At 56.2% G+C, this 15,641-nt stretch overlaps 1 protein-coding gene across 1 annotated transcript; it reads left to right on the top strand.

Annotated features, from left to right (window-relative positions):
- Nucleotides 1-2,390: 2,390 nt before the first annotated feature.
- Nucleotides 2,391-14,618, top strand: TSKU (tsukushi, small leucine rich proteoglycan; the record flags this gene model as incomplete). Its single annotated transcript, XM_079707794.1, has 2 exons — nucleotides 2,391-2,436; nucleotides 13,561-14,618. Exon 2 carries the CDS (start codon nucleotides 13,569-13,571, stop codon nucleotides 14,616-14,618), a length of 1,050 nt encoding a protein of 349 aa, XP_079563920.1. The 5' UTR covers nucleotides 2,391-2,436; nucleotides 13,561-13,568.
- Between the last annotated feature and the right edge of the window lie 1,023 nt (nucleotides 14,619-15,641).

Below are 15,641 nucleotides of genomic sequence, written 5' to 3'. Positions count from 1 at the left end.
AATGATGAAGGTAGAAGTACTCTGAAACTATTGCCAGCCACCAGCCAAGGTGTGAAGGGTTGTCACGCTTCTGTTACATGACAGGCCCTTTGGAGGGGCCTGGGGCCTCCAGCCCTGCTGGCTAGCGCCTGCAGACAAAAGGCAGTGGGAGCTAGCATCCCTGAGTTCCCTGGGAGTTGAGTATTCACCTCCATTGCTCAGATGCTGAGCCTGAGCGTCACTCCACAACTCCACAACAAGGGAGGGGAGGACCACATTCTCCAGGCCAGGGCAAAGGAGGGGGGCAGGGGTTCCTTTGAAAGACAGCCCCCTCCGCCACGGGAGGGCAGGAGATAGCCGGCAGGTGGACTAGCCCAGCAGAGGGTCAGGTGACCATTCCTCTGTCTCCTCCCCTCCCAAGCCTGCTCAGCTTTCCAGACTCTACCCCATCCCTGACCGGAGACAACTTGGTATAATAATAATGGCAATAACAGCCCACAGTGGTGCTTCCTGTGAGCCAGACTAATGCTTTACTAAGTCACTGTTTACTCCTGCCTCACAACAGCTCTCTTACAGTTGCAGAAACTCAGAGAGGTTAAGTAACTTCCCTAAGATTACCCAGAGCTGGTAAGTGGCAGGGCTGGAACCTGAACCCTGTCCAAGCTTGGGGACCTCACCAAGCACTGATTTTCAGGTCTTTCTCCCCTCTGGGCTGGCAGGTAAGAGCAGGAAGGGCTCTAACCCCTCCCGAGGGCCCCAGGATGCACAGAGAACCACTAGGAGATAGAGTTGAATCTCAACGGCCCCTTTATTAAGCATGACTGTGAGGAGGTGACAGGGTGCAAAGGGGCCTATGATGCAATTTCAAAGATGGTTGGATGAGACATCTGAGCTGGTGGCCTCCCAGTTCTAGAAGTTGGGATTCTAATTAGGGGAGGACAATGGTAGGCAGAAAGGAGAGAGGGGAGCTTTCCCTGTCCTAAACTGATAAGACGGGGCTCCCAGCCTTCTTCCTGCACCTCCCTAACTGGCAGGGCTCCCAGGTTTCGGCCCAGGTGAGCAGAGTCACCACGATCACACAACCACACAGACTAGTGCCAGCGAGGACCTGCAAGAGCACTTTGTTCTCTGGGAGGCAGATTTGTTTTTGCTGCCCTGAGGCCTAGGGTAGTGGCCTCTACTCCTCCCTCCCCTCCTCCCTACTTGCCTCTCCTTCCCCAGGCAGACAAGCAGACACACACGCAAACGGCCAAGCAACTTTTTTTAATTTAAAAAAAAAGTAATAAGGAAAGAAGGAGCAAAAAGACTGGGTGTGCAAGTCTGGGCCACTGCAAGGGGAACACTGCCCAATCTCTGCACAGCACGAAAGCTCTTGGGAGGTCCAGGGTTCAAAGCCAAAACCTCCCTCAACCCCCAGGCCACATACCTCTGGGGTGCATGAGAACTGTCCCCTCCCTCACCCCGACATTGTCTCGGTGTGTGGACAGGAAGACTCAAACTCACCACCCCCCCAAGCCCCTTCTAGGGAATGCATTCACCAGGCAATTTCTCCCCCCAACCCCCATGTAAAAAAGGTTTTTTGGATGCTTTCCTGCACTTTTTACCAGAAAGAGGGGTGAGAGAGGATGGGCTGCAGGGGGAGGAATCGACTTAAAAACTGCTGCCTAGTCACACTCCCAGTTTCCCTTCTTAGAAATCCAACCAGAAGTCGATGGTTCCCTCCACACACACAAAAAAAAGTCTGTTGCTTTCTCTCTCCTCTCTTGCCAGCTTTTCTGCCCAAGCCTGGCTCTCTCCTCTCTGTCGGTTCGTCTTTCAGCCAGTCTTTCCCTGCTTCAGATTCTTGGACTCCCTCTCACTAACGTCTCTGGACCTCTGTCACCCGTTTTAAAAAACGGGGGGATGAACTCGAGAAGAGGGAAGCCTCACCACCCAATCTCTTTCTCTCTCTGCCCCCCCCAACACAAACACACACACACACACACACACACACACACACACACACACACACACACTCCAGCGACCTCCAGATGTTCCCGACCGTGAGGCCATCTGCTGAGATAGCTCAGGCGCTCCGCGGAAGGGGGCAGGGACCCGGGATGCAAGAAGCTGGGAGCAAGGCCGACTGAAGTGGGCGGGAGCTGCGTGCGCACTTTTGAGACGCTCCCTATGGTGGAACCCGGGCTGGGCAAGGGCTCCGCCGGCGGGCGGGGGGCGGAGCGGGGAACGCGCCGGGAAAGGCCGGCACTTTGGCGACACTCCCTAAATCGCCCGGCGGCTGGCCAGAGCCGCCACTGGGCGCTGGGCGGGCCGGGGAGAGCCCAGCGGCGGGCGGGGGCCGGGGGGCCGGGGGGCCGGGGGGCGGGCCGCGCCGCTCTGAGAAAAGCGCCGGCCAGAGGGCCCGCGACCGGGCCGCCTGGGTGAGCGTGCCGAGGCGGCTGCGGCGCAGGCTTCCAGGTGGGTGCGGGTCCCCGGGCGGAGCGGGAGTCCGCGCAGCGGGCGAAGGACAGTAGCCCCACCACCCCAACCTCGCAGCTCCATCCCGCGAGCGAACGGCGCTGGACCCAGGGGCGGGGCCGGGGCCCCTCAACTTTTCCTGGACCCAGGGCGTCGGCAGCGGCGGCCTGACGCCCGGGACTCGGCCAGAGTGGGGAACCCGGACCTAGAAGGGGGCTTCCAGGAGACAAAGGCTGTGACCGGGGGCCGTGGGCGTGGGCCGGCGCCTCTGGGGTCTTTGTGCGGACACGTGCATCTCGCGTTTGTGGGTCTTTGTGAATTTGGTCCGGGGACATGCATCTGCCTGTGCCTTTGTATGTCCGTGATTTGAGGAGGCTGTTTTGCGCCTGTGTCCACGTTTCGTGGGCCCGCGTTTGGTTGTGAGTGCTGGTGGGCGCATCGTTGTGTCCGCGTACGTGGTCTGTGCCTGTCGACGTGTCTGGGTTGGGTGTCCGTGGAGTATGTGCGCGCCGAGAGCCAGACACCGCCCCAACTCCTCGCTCCCCTGCTGTCCACCCGGGCCCAGACTTGGCTTCAAACTTTTCTCCCGGTTCCTCGGCAACAGCGCCCGTCCTCCTCCCCCCTGCAGCCCAGGCGGGGGGCGCTGGCAGCCCTCCCCTCATTCACCTCCATGGGTCCTTAGAGCCTCGAGGGGATGGGATAGGATTGGTGGGTGGGGCAATCGGCAGCGCCTGAGGACTGACCCGAGCCGAGGCTGGGCAGAGCGTGCCGCACACTCCAGCCGAACCGGCTGGGAGGAGAGAGGTAAGCAGCCGGTCCTGGCCCCCGATCGGGGGCTGAGGAGAGGAGAGGAGCGGGCAGCTGGTGTTGCCCGCCCCACGCTCCTCGGAGAGAGTGTATGTGACCGAGAAAGATGTGTCTGCTTGGCGGAGAGGCCAGCCACTGCCCCCGGCTCCGCTTTGAGATCCGCTCTCCGTTTGTATCCTGCCCCGGGCGGGGGGCGGGGGCGGGGGGGGGGTCGAGCCCTCCAATCCCGTAGGTGAGAAGGCGACGACGGCTGCCCGCGGCGCCGGCTCCCGGGACCTCCAGCTGGGCTGCTGGGAGGAGGAACCTTGCACACACTATAGTTTCGAATGGGATGTCCACTGGCCCACAATATGGCACTGGGCAAAAGTTGCTCAGGCTCTCTGAGCCGCAGTCACCTTGTAATGGAAGGGGGTGAGAACTCCCTCGCGGGGCAGAGCAGTGCGGTGGCGATAACCAACGCAGGCAGAGAAGGCCTGGGGTGCAGTGCCCGCCCACACTTGGCCTGGGTGAGGAGGTGACTCAGGAGCTTCTGATCCTCCCTGCCTGCTCTACCCTTCGGATAAGTCCAGACTTGCAGAGCTCCGGTCTGACCTGAGAAGGAGGGGCTCAGGCTGCCGGGAGCCTCCTTTTGATCCTAGGTGGCAAAGATAACCCTTTAACACCTCCCCTCCCCTGCCCCTAACCCCCACCCATCCCAGTCTTTAACCTAGAATTTTGCTTGATGCTGCGGACGTGAAGGATGGGCGCAAGCCACTCACCTCACTGTGGGCACTTTCCTTTCCCTCTTTGGGCCTCAGTTTCCCTTCTGGAAAGGGAGGTGCTGACAGCTTCTCTCCTCCCTTCCTGTTCTGGCTGACTGGTTGAGATCCTAGAACCTGGAAACACTTTGATATTTAACACCTCCATTCTGACTTGACCAATTCCCAGGCACTAATTTGCTCTTTTGAAGAGGGAGAGGGGAGGTGGCTTTGAAGTTAGGTAGGGATGAAGTAAGGTGGGCTGGAGCCCCTACAGCCCAGGAAGGGAAGGCTGGAAAGCAGCAGGCTGGGGAACCCAGGTGAATACACCCGGGAAGGAGGCAGGAGGTATCTCCCACAGAGGGAACTGCCCTGCCCGGCTCTGTGTGTTCTGAAACAGCGCAGGGGTGGTCAGCATTGTGGACTGTCAGATGCAAGGTTGGAGAGGGAGGGTTGGAATTCAACTTGAGGCTGGGAAGGAAGGCAGGGGCCAAATATGAGGGCCTTGAATGCCAGACCTAGGAGCTGGGATTTAGGCAGTGGAGAACTGCTGGAGGGTTTTTTAAACTGGCATGACAGGGTGGGGTTGGTAATTCTAGGAAACCTTCCTCTGGCTTGTGGGTGGTACTGGAGCCTGGGAGACCAATCTGGAGGCTAAGTGCTCCAGCCTCTTAGAGTCAGAGGAGATTTTCACTTACTTCATTGCTTCCTAGCTCTGTGGCCTTAGGCAAGCAACTCTACCTCTCTGATTCTCAGTCTCCTCATCCTTCAAATGAGGTTAGTAATTCCGGTCTCACTGATCTGTTGTGAATGTTAAATAGGATAATGAATTACATGTGCTAATAAAACGAGAAGAGGTTTGTAGTCTGTATTACATCATGCAGACATTTGTTGGATTGCACTGACAATAGAAGGCAGAGCCAGCATCTACTATGGTTCTAAACTTGATATCACCCCCCAGGAAAGCCCTAAGTATCCTGCAAGCTTGGACCACTGGTACCCTCTCCTAAGCAGAGGGAAGCTTTTTGCCTAGGACATTTCACTCATCTGGCTTATCCCGTTCGCATGGCCAGGCCCCACACAGGAGAGGAGATGGACGGTCAGATTTGGAGATGGCCACACAGCACAAAGTGTGTCGTATCTTGACGGGGCCACCCAGGGGCCACTGGAGCCCAGGGAGAGGGTGACCTTTTACTGGATGACGGGCAGGTTAGACTGGAAAGACCTCACAGAGGAGGTGACTTTTTTTTTTTTTTAACATCTTTATTAGAGTATAGTTGCTTTACAGTGTTGTGTTAGTTTCTGCTGTATAACAAAGTGAATCAGCTATGTGGTTGCCCACTCTCACCACTATTATTCAACATAGTTTTGGAAGTTTTAGCCACAGCAATCAGAGAAGAAAAAGAAATAAAAGGAATCCAAATCAGAAAAGAAGTAAAACTGTCACTGTTTGAAGATGACATGATACTTATACATGGAAGTGACTTTTGAATCGAATGAGTGAGAGTTTGCATGGAAAACAAAGAAAAGAAGGGTGTCTCTGTCATCTTCATCTGAGGGAACAGCCTGTGCAGAGATGTGGGGCCCGATGAATAAGACGGGCCTCTAGACTAGCAAGCTGTCTTTGCAGGATAGGTTTTAAACCAGGAGCAGTGATGGGGTCCTGGTCTTCTGTCGGGATTATACTCTGGTGCCCAGCATGGCCGGCAGTTGGAAGCAGAGGGCCAGGAACAAGGCTGTTGGAGCAATCCAGGCCAGGAGGTCTCCTGAACCTGACCTGTGCAAGGTTGGGGCGGGGGAGGGGGAGGGAGGGGGGGAAGACAGTGAGCCACCCACCCAGTGGTAGCTGCTGAGTCTCATTCCGTCACAGGTGACACAACTCCTTCAGCCTGCTTTGGCCTCTGCGACCTTTCCAAACTCACCACCTCCCTGGTAGAGCCTGGTCAGTGCTTGTAGCCCAAGCGGGACCCTGGATGGTGCACTGGGAGAGAATCCAAGGAAGAATCTGCTCTGTAGTCTTCTCTATCCTCTGCCCCTGCCTTGCTTTCAGATCTGCTGGTGTCATGGCTCCTTTTTCTTTCCTGGCCCCTGAAATCACCCATTAGGGGGCAGGAACCCACATGCAGTGAGCACCGGTGTGTACCAGGCCCAGGGCTGAGTCTTCACTTTACCTTGTGTGATCATCCCAGTGGCCTGCTGGGAGCAGTACTAGGTTTCTCACCATGTTACAGATGAAGACGAAGACTCAGAGGGGAGAGGGCCTCCTGGCAGGTGAGGTATGGTGGGGCTGGAACCTGGTGTGCCTGACCGTAAAACCCATTTCCTCTGCCCCACACTGCCTGCCCGTGTGTCCACACATGCCTCAGGCCAAAGGGAACTTGCGAAGCTTCAGAATGGAGAAAATAGTCTTGGGATCCTTGTCTGTTTCCCTGTAGATTATCCTCCAGGGATGATGTCATGGAGGAAGCTAGGCATTCGGTGTCAGAACACCTGGATTCTGAGTCCAGCCTCTGACCTCACTGGCTGTGTGACTCTGGGCAGATCACCGAACCTCTCTGGGTCTCTACGCAGCTGTAAAATAGATACAATGCCATGTAACCTGCTGATCTTGCAGGGTGACTGAACAGATAAGAGCTGAGGAGGCACTGGGAAGGTTGAGAGGTATCCTTTGGCGAGGTGGTAGTATTCTAAATGCCTGGTATATCTTCATATAGTACCTGCTCTGTGCCAGACCCGGCACTCAGGCCCAAGGACATAAAAGTAAACCTAACCCCGTTCCTGCCCACAGGAGGACAGACAGGTAAGTGTAATTATAGTCCAGCACGATCCACACATGCCCGTTTGTAAGTTGGGGCACAGCCATATAAGGAGCATTGGGTTTGGAGCTCAGACGTAGGTTTGAGACCTGGTTCCTCTCCTCCTCAGCTGAATGTCAGTCTCCTTGTCTGCAAAACAGGGACAGTAATCCCCACGGTCAAGGGTTGTGGTGAGGCAGAAACCAGATGCTGCTGTAGAAGTGCGTGGCGAGCTGACGTGTTTGTACAGATGTGCGGCGTTAGAGCTTCTGTTGGGGGAGCCGACCCGCAAGGCTCCGGGAGTTTGGCCCTGACGTTCTTTTTGCCTTGCGTTTCCAGAACTGACTAAGCCACTGGGGGCCAGGACGTTAATGGAATTTCCACCTGGGGATTTCGTTGGCGTCAGCTTGAGGGAGCTCACGATGAACATAAGTAGGGCTGGAGGCGTCTCAGCATGGAGCAGCCGGTGGAGACAGAGCCCGTCTCAGGTGGGAGCTCGGCCCCCTGCCCGCCTCACCCCTTGGCCAGGGACTCCCCTTTGAAGTTGTGGTGAGGAGCTGGCAAATCTAGGGGCCTGAGATGCTGGGGCACAGCACCACGGGCAGGCAGCTGGAGCCAGGAGGACCGGAGCTGGAATCCCTAACCCCAGAGAGCCCTCCTCAGAGGAGGAGGGAGGTTGGGGCCTTGTCAGCAGACACCAGCACGGTGACCAGAGGATGTTAGCACAGTAGTCACAGATCCGCCGGGTGCTGGCACCTCTTTGGGTAGTTGGGTAGGGAGGAACAGAACAAGGAATAACAAGGTCATTGCCTTCAGGAAGCTTAATAAATCATCACCATCATTGTCTACTATGCATTCAGCACTCAAGGTGTGGCAGTTGAGCTGCCTGTTTCACACGCTGTCCCCTAATGCTTTCACCAACCCTGTGTTGTCGCCCTTGTTGAGGACACTGAGCCTCAGCAAGGTTGAGACGTGCCCAAGGCTAGTAGGTACAGAGCTGAATTCACAGCCGGGTGTGAGTTCCGTGGTTGACTCTAAATTCTGGGCTCTTCATTCATCCAGCGTGTTTGCCGGGCCTGCCAGGCCTGGCTGCGGCCCCAGGTAGGGGAAGGGATGAACAGCTGAAGAAGGCAGGGTCACTGCCCCAAGCTGCTCACACTTCAAGTCAGGAAACGGGCGGGTAAATAGAAACGGGCGGGTAAATAACGGCAGAGAATTTACCGAGTGTGTGTCTGAAGGAGGTGTGTTGATAGTGTGGTGTGAGAGGCCCGGCCTGGGAGCAAGGAAAGGAGGGGGCGTGGCCCCGGACCCTGAGTGGACAGAACGGGCTTTGTTCCACTGGCAGGGCCAGGGCAGGCCTGGGGATGCGGCAGTCCTGGCAATAGTGTGAGGCATCAGAACCCAGGTCCTGGGTCCTGCTCTGCCGTTTACTTGCAATCACTGCCCGTCTCTGGGCCTCAGTTACTTGTGATCTCTGAGGGGCCTTCCAGCTCTCCAGCCCTGGAATTCTCTGAGTTTGGAAAAGTATGAGCAGAGGCTGAGAGTTGTCCAAAGGCCACCACCATAGGTTCAGATCAAGAGGAGAGTTCAGCTGAAGGAGGGAGGAAGGTGGGGACAACTTGCAGATACCTCTGTGCCAGAGGGAACTTGATTTCTGTAGGTAAAGTAGAAGTCACATGGTTTTTGAGAGGGGGGATGATGTAGCCAAAGCTGTTTTAGAGGTTCTCCTAGCAGGGTCTGGAGTGTCGCAGTGGGGAGACCTGCCTGGGGCCTGTTAGGGCCACACCACTGACTCTTTTGACTTCACGGGCCATCTGTACACTCTCCTTAGAGTCACAGTGGGCCCAACAAGGAATAACTCATGGCCCTTGCCCAGAGGACCTTGTGCTGTATCCCCCTAACCAAGGGTGGGTACAGTTACTAAGCCTTTGTCCTGCTGCCCTTGTGTTCTATAACCTGGCTGATCAGTAGATGCCTTTTATCTGCAGGTCAGGGTTTGGAAAGTAAGTGATGTATCCTGGGCCAGAGATCCCCCCTGGCCTTCCATGGTGAATACCTGTCTGCCTTTCCCTTTCTCCCGAGGGTAGATCACAGGGTCCCAGAGGGAGGGAGGGAGGCAGAGTCAGTACTACACAGAAAAGAAAACTGAGGCTCCAGGAAAGAAAGAAAACTGTGAAGGTCACACAGTTAGTAGCAGATCCGGAACTAGAGTCCTGATCTCCTGGATCTAAGGCAGGTGCTAGTGATCTTGATATGAGTTGTTCTCCTGTCCCCGTTGCAGATTTGTAAGCCCCATGAGGACAGGGGCCCTGGGATCTCCCACCCTGACCCCAACGTACACCTCACACGGCCTAGCACACTGCCTTGCACTTAGCGATTTAGTGCTGTGGTTGATTAATTCTGTCTGCAGTGGCTATGGATATTATAGGTAAAATGAAAAGGTACAGTGTTTCCATTACGTGGCTTCTACCCCTTGGGGCCTCATTTCTCTACTGGGGCATTGGTCTTCTCAGTCTAATCTTCACAGCCATCCTCTCTGAGCCTGATAGGACCATCATTAGCATTCCAGGTTCACAGCTGAAGGAACTGGTCCAGGTAAAGTGACTTGCTCTGTTCACACTGCAAGTTGGTGTCCAAGGCCTTCTCACTCTCTAAGAAGGCCTTTCCTCTCCGTGGAGCTGAGGCTAATGGTTTCTGTGAAGAGGAACTCACATTACTCATCCCTTCCCAGACCCAGCAGCCCTGTTGAGAAACAGCATAGTCATAGTGTGGCTTCCTAGGGAAGAACTGCTTTCCAGCAGGGCAGTGGTAAGAGCTTTGTCATGTTTGATACATATTTGCTGGAGGAAGGAGCAAGAGAGATGGGGTTAGGCCCACCCACTTATCCCCACCCCACCCACTCCCATCTGTGGAGGGAGGCAGGGGGTCCCCACTGCACCCTTCGCCTGTGCTGGGAACCCTGCTTGGGTGCCTTACTCCCACCATTATGTTTCATCCTCGTGACAGGCCTGTGAGATGGCTCTTAACATCTCTATTTTACAGATGAGGAGACTGGGGCTCAGATTGTGGCTAGCCAAGATCAGAGAAAGCAGAGATGGCCATGAGGCAGTCCTATTAGGAAGCTTCATTACTCAGTGTGTTTTATAGATATTTTTTACTATAAGAGAGGAAATAAGAGGAGAAAAGGAGATTAAGACATGGTTAAACCACTCAAAGTTCTACCATCTAAGGAAAGACCACTACTGGGTTGACGTATTTTCTTCTAGACTTTCTAAAATTACGATTTACATTGTTTTTTTTTTTAATGCATAGTTATACTTTTCTTAGCATGCAATTTATCCTTATGATCTCTAGCATTATGGCATCAGCCCCCTCCTCCATGAGGTTGCAGACTCTTCTGAGCATTATTTTTATTGACTCCATAAGATCCCTGGGAGATTCCACAGGCATCTTGACTGGGCTGGAAATCTTGGTCCTGGAGCCAGGAGTCAGGAGTCAGAGCCTGAGCATTGGCTGCCATCACCTCACTGAGGACCCAGGGACAAGTCACTGCATGCTCTCTGGGCCGCAGCTTCCTCATCACTAAAGTGAGGGATTGCATGCACTGCTCTGCATCCCTCACAGCTCAAATGAGCAAAGGTCTTTTGGAAATTATCAGGGACTGTGCCCCCAACAGGGGATTTCCTTATCTTCCCTCAGTTTCCTCCTGGGAAAATTCTGCCCTCCCCTTGGCTCCTGGATCTTTTGCTCCAAGCAGCAATGCCAGACCCCAGCGTCTTGTGAGACACTCACATGAAGGCACCCCTCCTTATGTTACCCCAAAGGGGACATTGCCTCTAAGCAGAACAGGGGCACTGACCCTCAAAGACCACTAGCCCACACCTCTGCCTCTGCCCCCTTCTGGGTGCAAAGTTGTGAGGCATCTCAGAGATTTCTTCCTTCTCTTCTCCCAACAGCCTTGGATGGCCCTGAGAGGACCCTGAGCTCCGCTGTGACCTCAGGAAAGCCCCAGAGCCACTGAGTATTAGAAAGCTTGGTACCTACCTGTCCCAGCAGCCGATGGCAGCTGGAGCGTGGCCCTAGGACTCTGGATGCTTAGCTCTTCTTTCCCCAGCAACACACAGAAGTACACGTTCCACTTGAACCAAGCCAGTTACGAGGTTACAAAGGCCTGAGTTCACCTCCTGGCTCTGCTACCTTCCTCTTGCCATCCTCGGTTTCCTCCACTGTAACATGAACATAAGGCTGCTTACCTCCTGGAGTGACGGGATGGCATGAGGGAACATGTGTCCAGCACTTAGTGAGGACAGGCTCTGTCACTGTCAGCACTTTCCACTTAACGTCCAGACCTAGCACAGAACAGCGGCCGAGGGAGAGGTGTCCACCGTGCAGGGCTGAGCAGAGACCTTGTCCACAGTGCCCTGGGAGCCTCACAAGCACAGTTACCCAGGCGGGTCTCAATCTACACTCCTGCTCCCTCTGTATCAGCTGTCACCACCATTGCCTCCGTGGCTCAGTGGTGACCACTCAGCACGTGTGCACAGCTCTTCACAGTTTGCATCGCACTACAGTGAAAGTTGCGTCAACGTATGTGAGGAGGGCAGGAAATACTGCCTTGTGGTAGAGAGGACGAAGCCGAGGCCTGAGAGGCCCCCTCTCTAGAGGGGGAGGGGGAGCGTTGGGCGGTGTTACAGAAGCAGGAGCTCATGAGGGGCCATTTGGCACTTAAGAGGCACATTGTATAATCACCTTTGGGAACCAAAGGGTAATCTTAGGGCCTTTTTGTGCGTCTTTGGTGTTTGTTTAAACCCCAGGAAGGGTAGGTATGGGCAGATCAGCTTAGCAGGGAAGAGGAGGCCCTAGGTGGTAATGAACCCCTGCGGTGAGAAGCTCACCGGGGGAACAAAGGGGGTGTGAGGTAACTTAATATGTTCCTTTCAGTTCCAGACACTGGAACACTCTGTCCTGCCTCAATTGGGGCCAAGCCCAGGATGCACCTGGGCCGGGTTTAATCCTCAAATTGGACTCTACAGCAGAACGGGGCAGGAGAGGAGGGGCCCACATAGGGGGGCAGGGGAGAATAGCGCCCCTTCTCCCTGCCTGTGCTCCGAGCCCAAGTGCAGATCAAGTGGCTGCCCCTTTAAACTTTCATGTAGGGCTAGTAATGCTATCCTGCTGCTCCCTCCACAGCCACCCCCAGTCCACAAGGTGGGCAGGTCCCAGGTCCACCCCTCCCTGAAGCCCAGGGGGAGGAACAGGTTGGGGGAAGATGAAGCAGCGGGGCAAGGGTGCAGAGCTGAAGAACCTGCTAGAGTGAGGCTTAGTTAGTGCCCTCTATCTCGAGGGCTGAGTGGCTGCTGTGCAGAGGGAGAGTGTAGCCACAGACTGTCCAGTTAGAGGCTTTCACTGCTCAACCCTCTCTCTCCTCCTCCTGTGAGCACCACTGTCTGAGGAGCTACAGACGTGCATGGGTATGAGGACTGAAGGTGACAGTGTACATGTAGTGCCCGGCGTCAATGGCAGCTGCTGTTACAATTGTCCAGAGAGAAACTGAAGCCAGGGGAGAGGCAGTAGCTTGCATCGTAGCCTGTGTCAGTGGGAAGAGCCCCTCTTGGACCCCATCTCTCCTGCCAGTCCTGCTGGAGGCAGCAGATGAAAATAGAGGAATTGGGACTGAGCGGGCCTGGGTTCTAATCCTGCCCTGCTTTTTACTGGTTTGGGGTAAAACCCTTTTCCTCTCTGAGCCTCTATTTCTTTATTTGTATAATGGGGGAACCAGCCCAGCCGCCTGCCCTAGGTTAAAGGAAGGGCCAAAGAGGTGGAACAGCCCTAATAGCTGGGGGTCAGGGCAGGGCAAGGGGGAAGGGGCTTGGCACAGGGTCCCCAACTGGAATGAAGGATCCTGCCTCTGGAGGCCAGGCCAGGTGAGAGGGCTTAGGACTGTGGACCCAGCCACTGTTACCCGCAAAAGGAGTGAGGGGCGGACAGTCATTGCAGACCCCCCTTGCAGGAAGAGGCCTCTGTCTGGGAAGCTGGAGTGCGGGTCTCAGGCATGGCTCAGCCACTGCCAAACCATGGCAGTGAGCCATTGGGTTCCACTCCCACTTCCTTGTGGCCATGCATGACTTTCTGAACCTCTCTAAGTTTCAGTTCCCTCTTCGTGAAGTGGTGACAGCATTGCTGCCTTGCAGTTTTTGTGGTTGTGAGGGTTAAGTGGGACCATGCAGGGAGGCAGCTAGCACAGCACCCAGCACATAGCACCCAGCATGTAACATATGCTCAGCAGAGGTAAATGGAATACCCTAACCCCTAAGCTAGGGGTGCTGTGACCCCTCCGCAGTAGGGCCTGGGTCAAGATGAACCCATGAACCCTAGACCCTCAGAGCTGGAGAGGCCAGCCAAAGACCCATCCTGTACAGTGCGTTTCCAACTGGGTTCCTTAACATCCAAGGAAGGCTCCAGGCCCTCACCTTCACTTCAACCAGAACAGGCCCACTCTCACCTGCTAATCTTATTTAAGGAAGGGTTCTCCTGCTTCCAGTTTAAAATCCAGCCATCTGGCCTAACCCCCTTTACCATACAGTTGGGGAGACTAAGGCCAGAGAGGAATAGGGACTAGGAAGTATATACGGAGGGGTATTCAGGGAAAGCGTCTGGGGGCACTGAGGGGCTGGTGGCAATTTGCAGCTGTGCCTACACACATCGGCTGGTGTCTTACGGGGTGGCTTAGAACCATCTGGTATGGGGTGCCTGCCGCCAGCCCTCACCTGTGGCTCTCTTTCTAGCCCACACCATGCTGTGGCCCCTGCTGCTGTTGCTGGCCGCCGGTGAGGCCCAGACCACCCGGCCCTGCTTCCCTGGATGCCAGTGTGAGGTGGAGACCTTCGGCCTCTTCGACAGCTTCAGCCTGACGCGAGTGGATTGCAGTGGCCTGGGCCCTCACATCGTGCCCGTGCCCATCCCCCTGGACACAGCCCACCTGGACCTGTCTTCCAACCGGCTGGAGACGGTGAACGAGTCCATGCTGGCAGGCCCAGGCTACACCACGCTGGCCGGCCTGGATCTCAGCCACAACCTGCTCACCAGGTTCTCGCCCACGGCCTTCTCCCGCCTTCGCTACCTGGAGTCACTTGACCTCAGCCACAATGGCCTGGCCACCCTGCCCGCCGAGAGCTTCACCAGCTCGCCCCTGAGCGACGTGAACCTGAGCCACAACCGGCTCCGCGAGGTCTCCGTGTCCGCCTTCGCCACCCACAGCCAGGGCAGGGCGCTGCACGTGGACCTCTCGCACAACCTCCTCCACAGCCTCGTGCCCCACCCCGCGCGGGCCAGCCTGCCGGCCCCCACCATCCAGAGCCTGAACCTGGCCTGGAACCGGCTGCACACCGTGCCCGACCTCCGGGACTTGCCCCTGCGCTACCTGAGCTTGGACGGGAACCCACTGGCGGCCATCGGCCCAGGGGCCTTCGAGGGGCTGGCGGGCCTTACACACCTGTCGCTGGGCAGCCTGCAGCATCTCCCCCAGCTGGCGCCCTATGGCTTCCGTGAGCTACAGGGCCTGCAGGTCCTGGATTTGTCAAGCAACCCCAAGCTCAAGTGGGCAGGACCCGAGGTGTTCTCAGGCCTGGGCTCCCTGCAGGAGCTGGACCTGTCAGGCACGGGCCTGGTGCCCCTGCCCGAGAAGCTGCTTCTCCACCTCCCAGCGCTGCAGAGCGTCAGCGTGGGCCAGGGCATGCAGTGCCGGCGCCTGGTGCGGGAGGGCACCTACCCCCGGCAGCCTGGCTCCGCCCCCAAGGTGGCCCTGCACTGCATACACACCCAGGAATTAGCTGATACCTTGTGACGAATGGTGTGGCCTGGGGCCATGTAACAGACTTCGCCCTGGGCTCCCTCGGGTCCTGGGTAATTTATATTTTAATGTGCCAATGCCAGCAGGGACTCTGCAGGCCTGTGTGGCAGCATCATTGAAAGAGAGGCTTTGGACCTGGGACCCACACCCAGGAGCAAGGTTTCGCCCATTTGTCTATGTTGCTCCCCAGACCATAAGCCGAGGGTCTTCGATGCCAAACCAGACAGCAGTCCCCTGCTGTCCTTCCCTACTTGTCCCCAAAGTGCCTTCCCTGAGGCCTGGACCAACCTGACCCATGACAGGAGGAGGGCGGGCGGGAGGTAGTGCTGCGGGGCAGAGGTCCAGCCACTCAGGCATGGGTTTCTTTTACGACACAGCCCTCTCTTTGCTCTGGGCGTGTGAGGCCTACTTCATCCTTTTTTCTTCCCCTAGAACTCTGGATAGAACTTTATAGAAAGGACTGGAGAAAAAAATCTAGTCCACCTCCTCATGTGCCAGATGGGGAAACTCAGGCCTAGGGAAGGAAAAATGCTATTCTGAGGTCCTACAGTGGCAGAAGCGTGAATGGACCCAATGTCCAGCCTCCCAGCAGGGCCCCTTTGCACTTTTCTCTCTTCTCTAAATCATGCCCTCCCTCTCCCCTTTCTGGGCTTCCCCTTGCTTCCAAGACTCACATCCTGCCATTTGTGCCCTTTCCCTGTCGTCCCCAGAAGGAGAGACCAGGGCCTCGGGGGTGGCACTCTGGGCCCGGTAACCCGCTGTGGCACAGGCTAAGTCAGTTCACCTCGGAGCCTCTAGAAGCCTCAGGGATACCAGTCCCAGCCCTGCCAGTTTCCCACTGGGGGGAGGGTGGTCCCCCAGCATCAAGAATGGAAATGCGCCCATTGACCCCTGAGGTACTGCCTCTAGATGCAGTCCTGGAGCCCCTCCAGGCCCTGAGCTCCTGAGCTCCCTCAGACCCCACTGGCCCTATGCCCGACAGCTCATCCTACTGAGAATACAGTGAAGGAGGTAGGG

This window comes from Hyperoodon ampullatus (assembly GCF_949752795.1).
Source record: "Hyperoodon ampullatus genome assembly, chromosome: 7".
NCBI classification, from domain to species: Eukaryota; Metazoa; Chordata; class Mammalia; order Artiodactyla; family Ziphiidae; genus Hyperoodon; species Hyperoodon ampullatus.
Note: the sequence above shows the minus strand (reverse complement) of the source record. Positions and strands in the feature narration are given on the sequence as shown.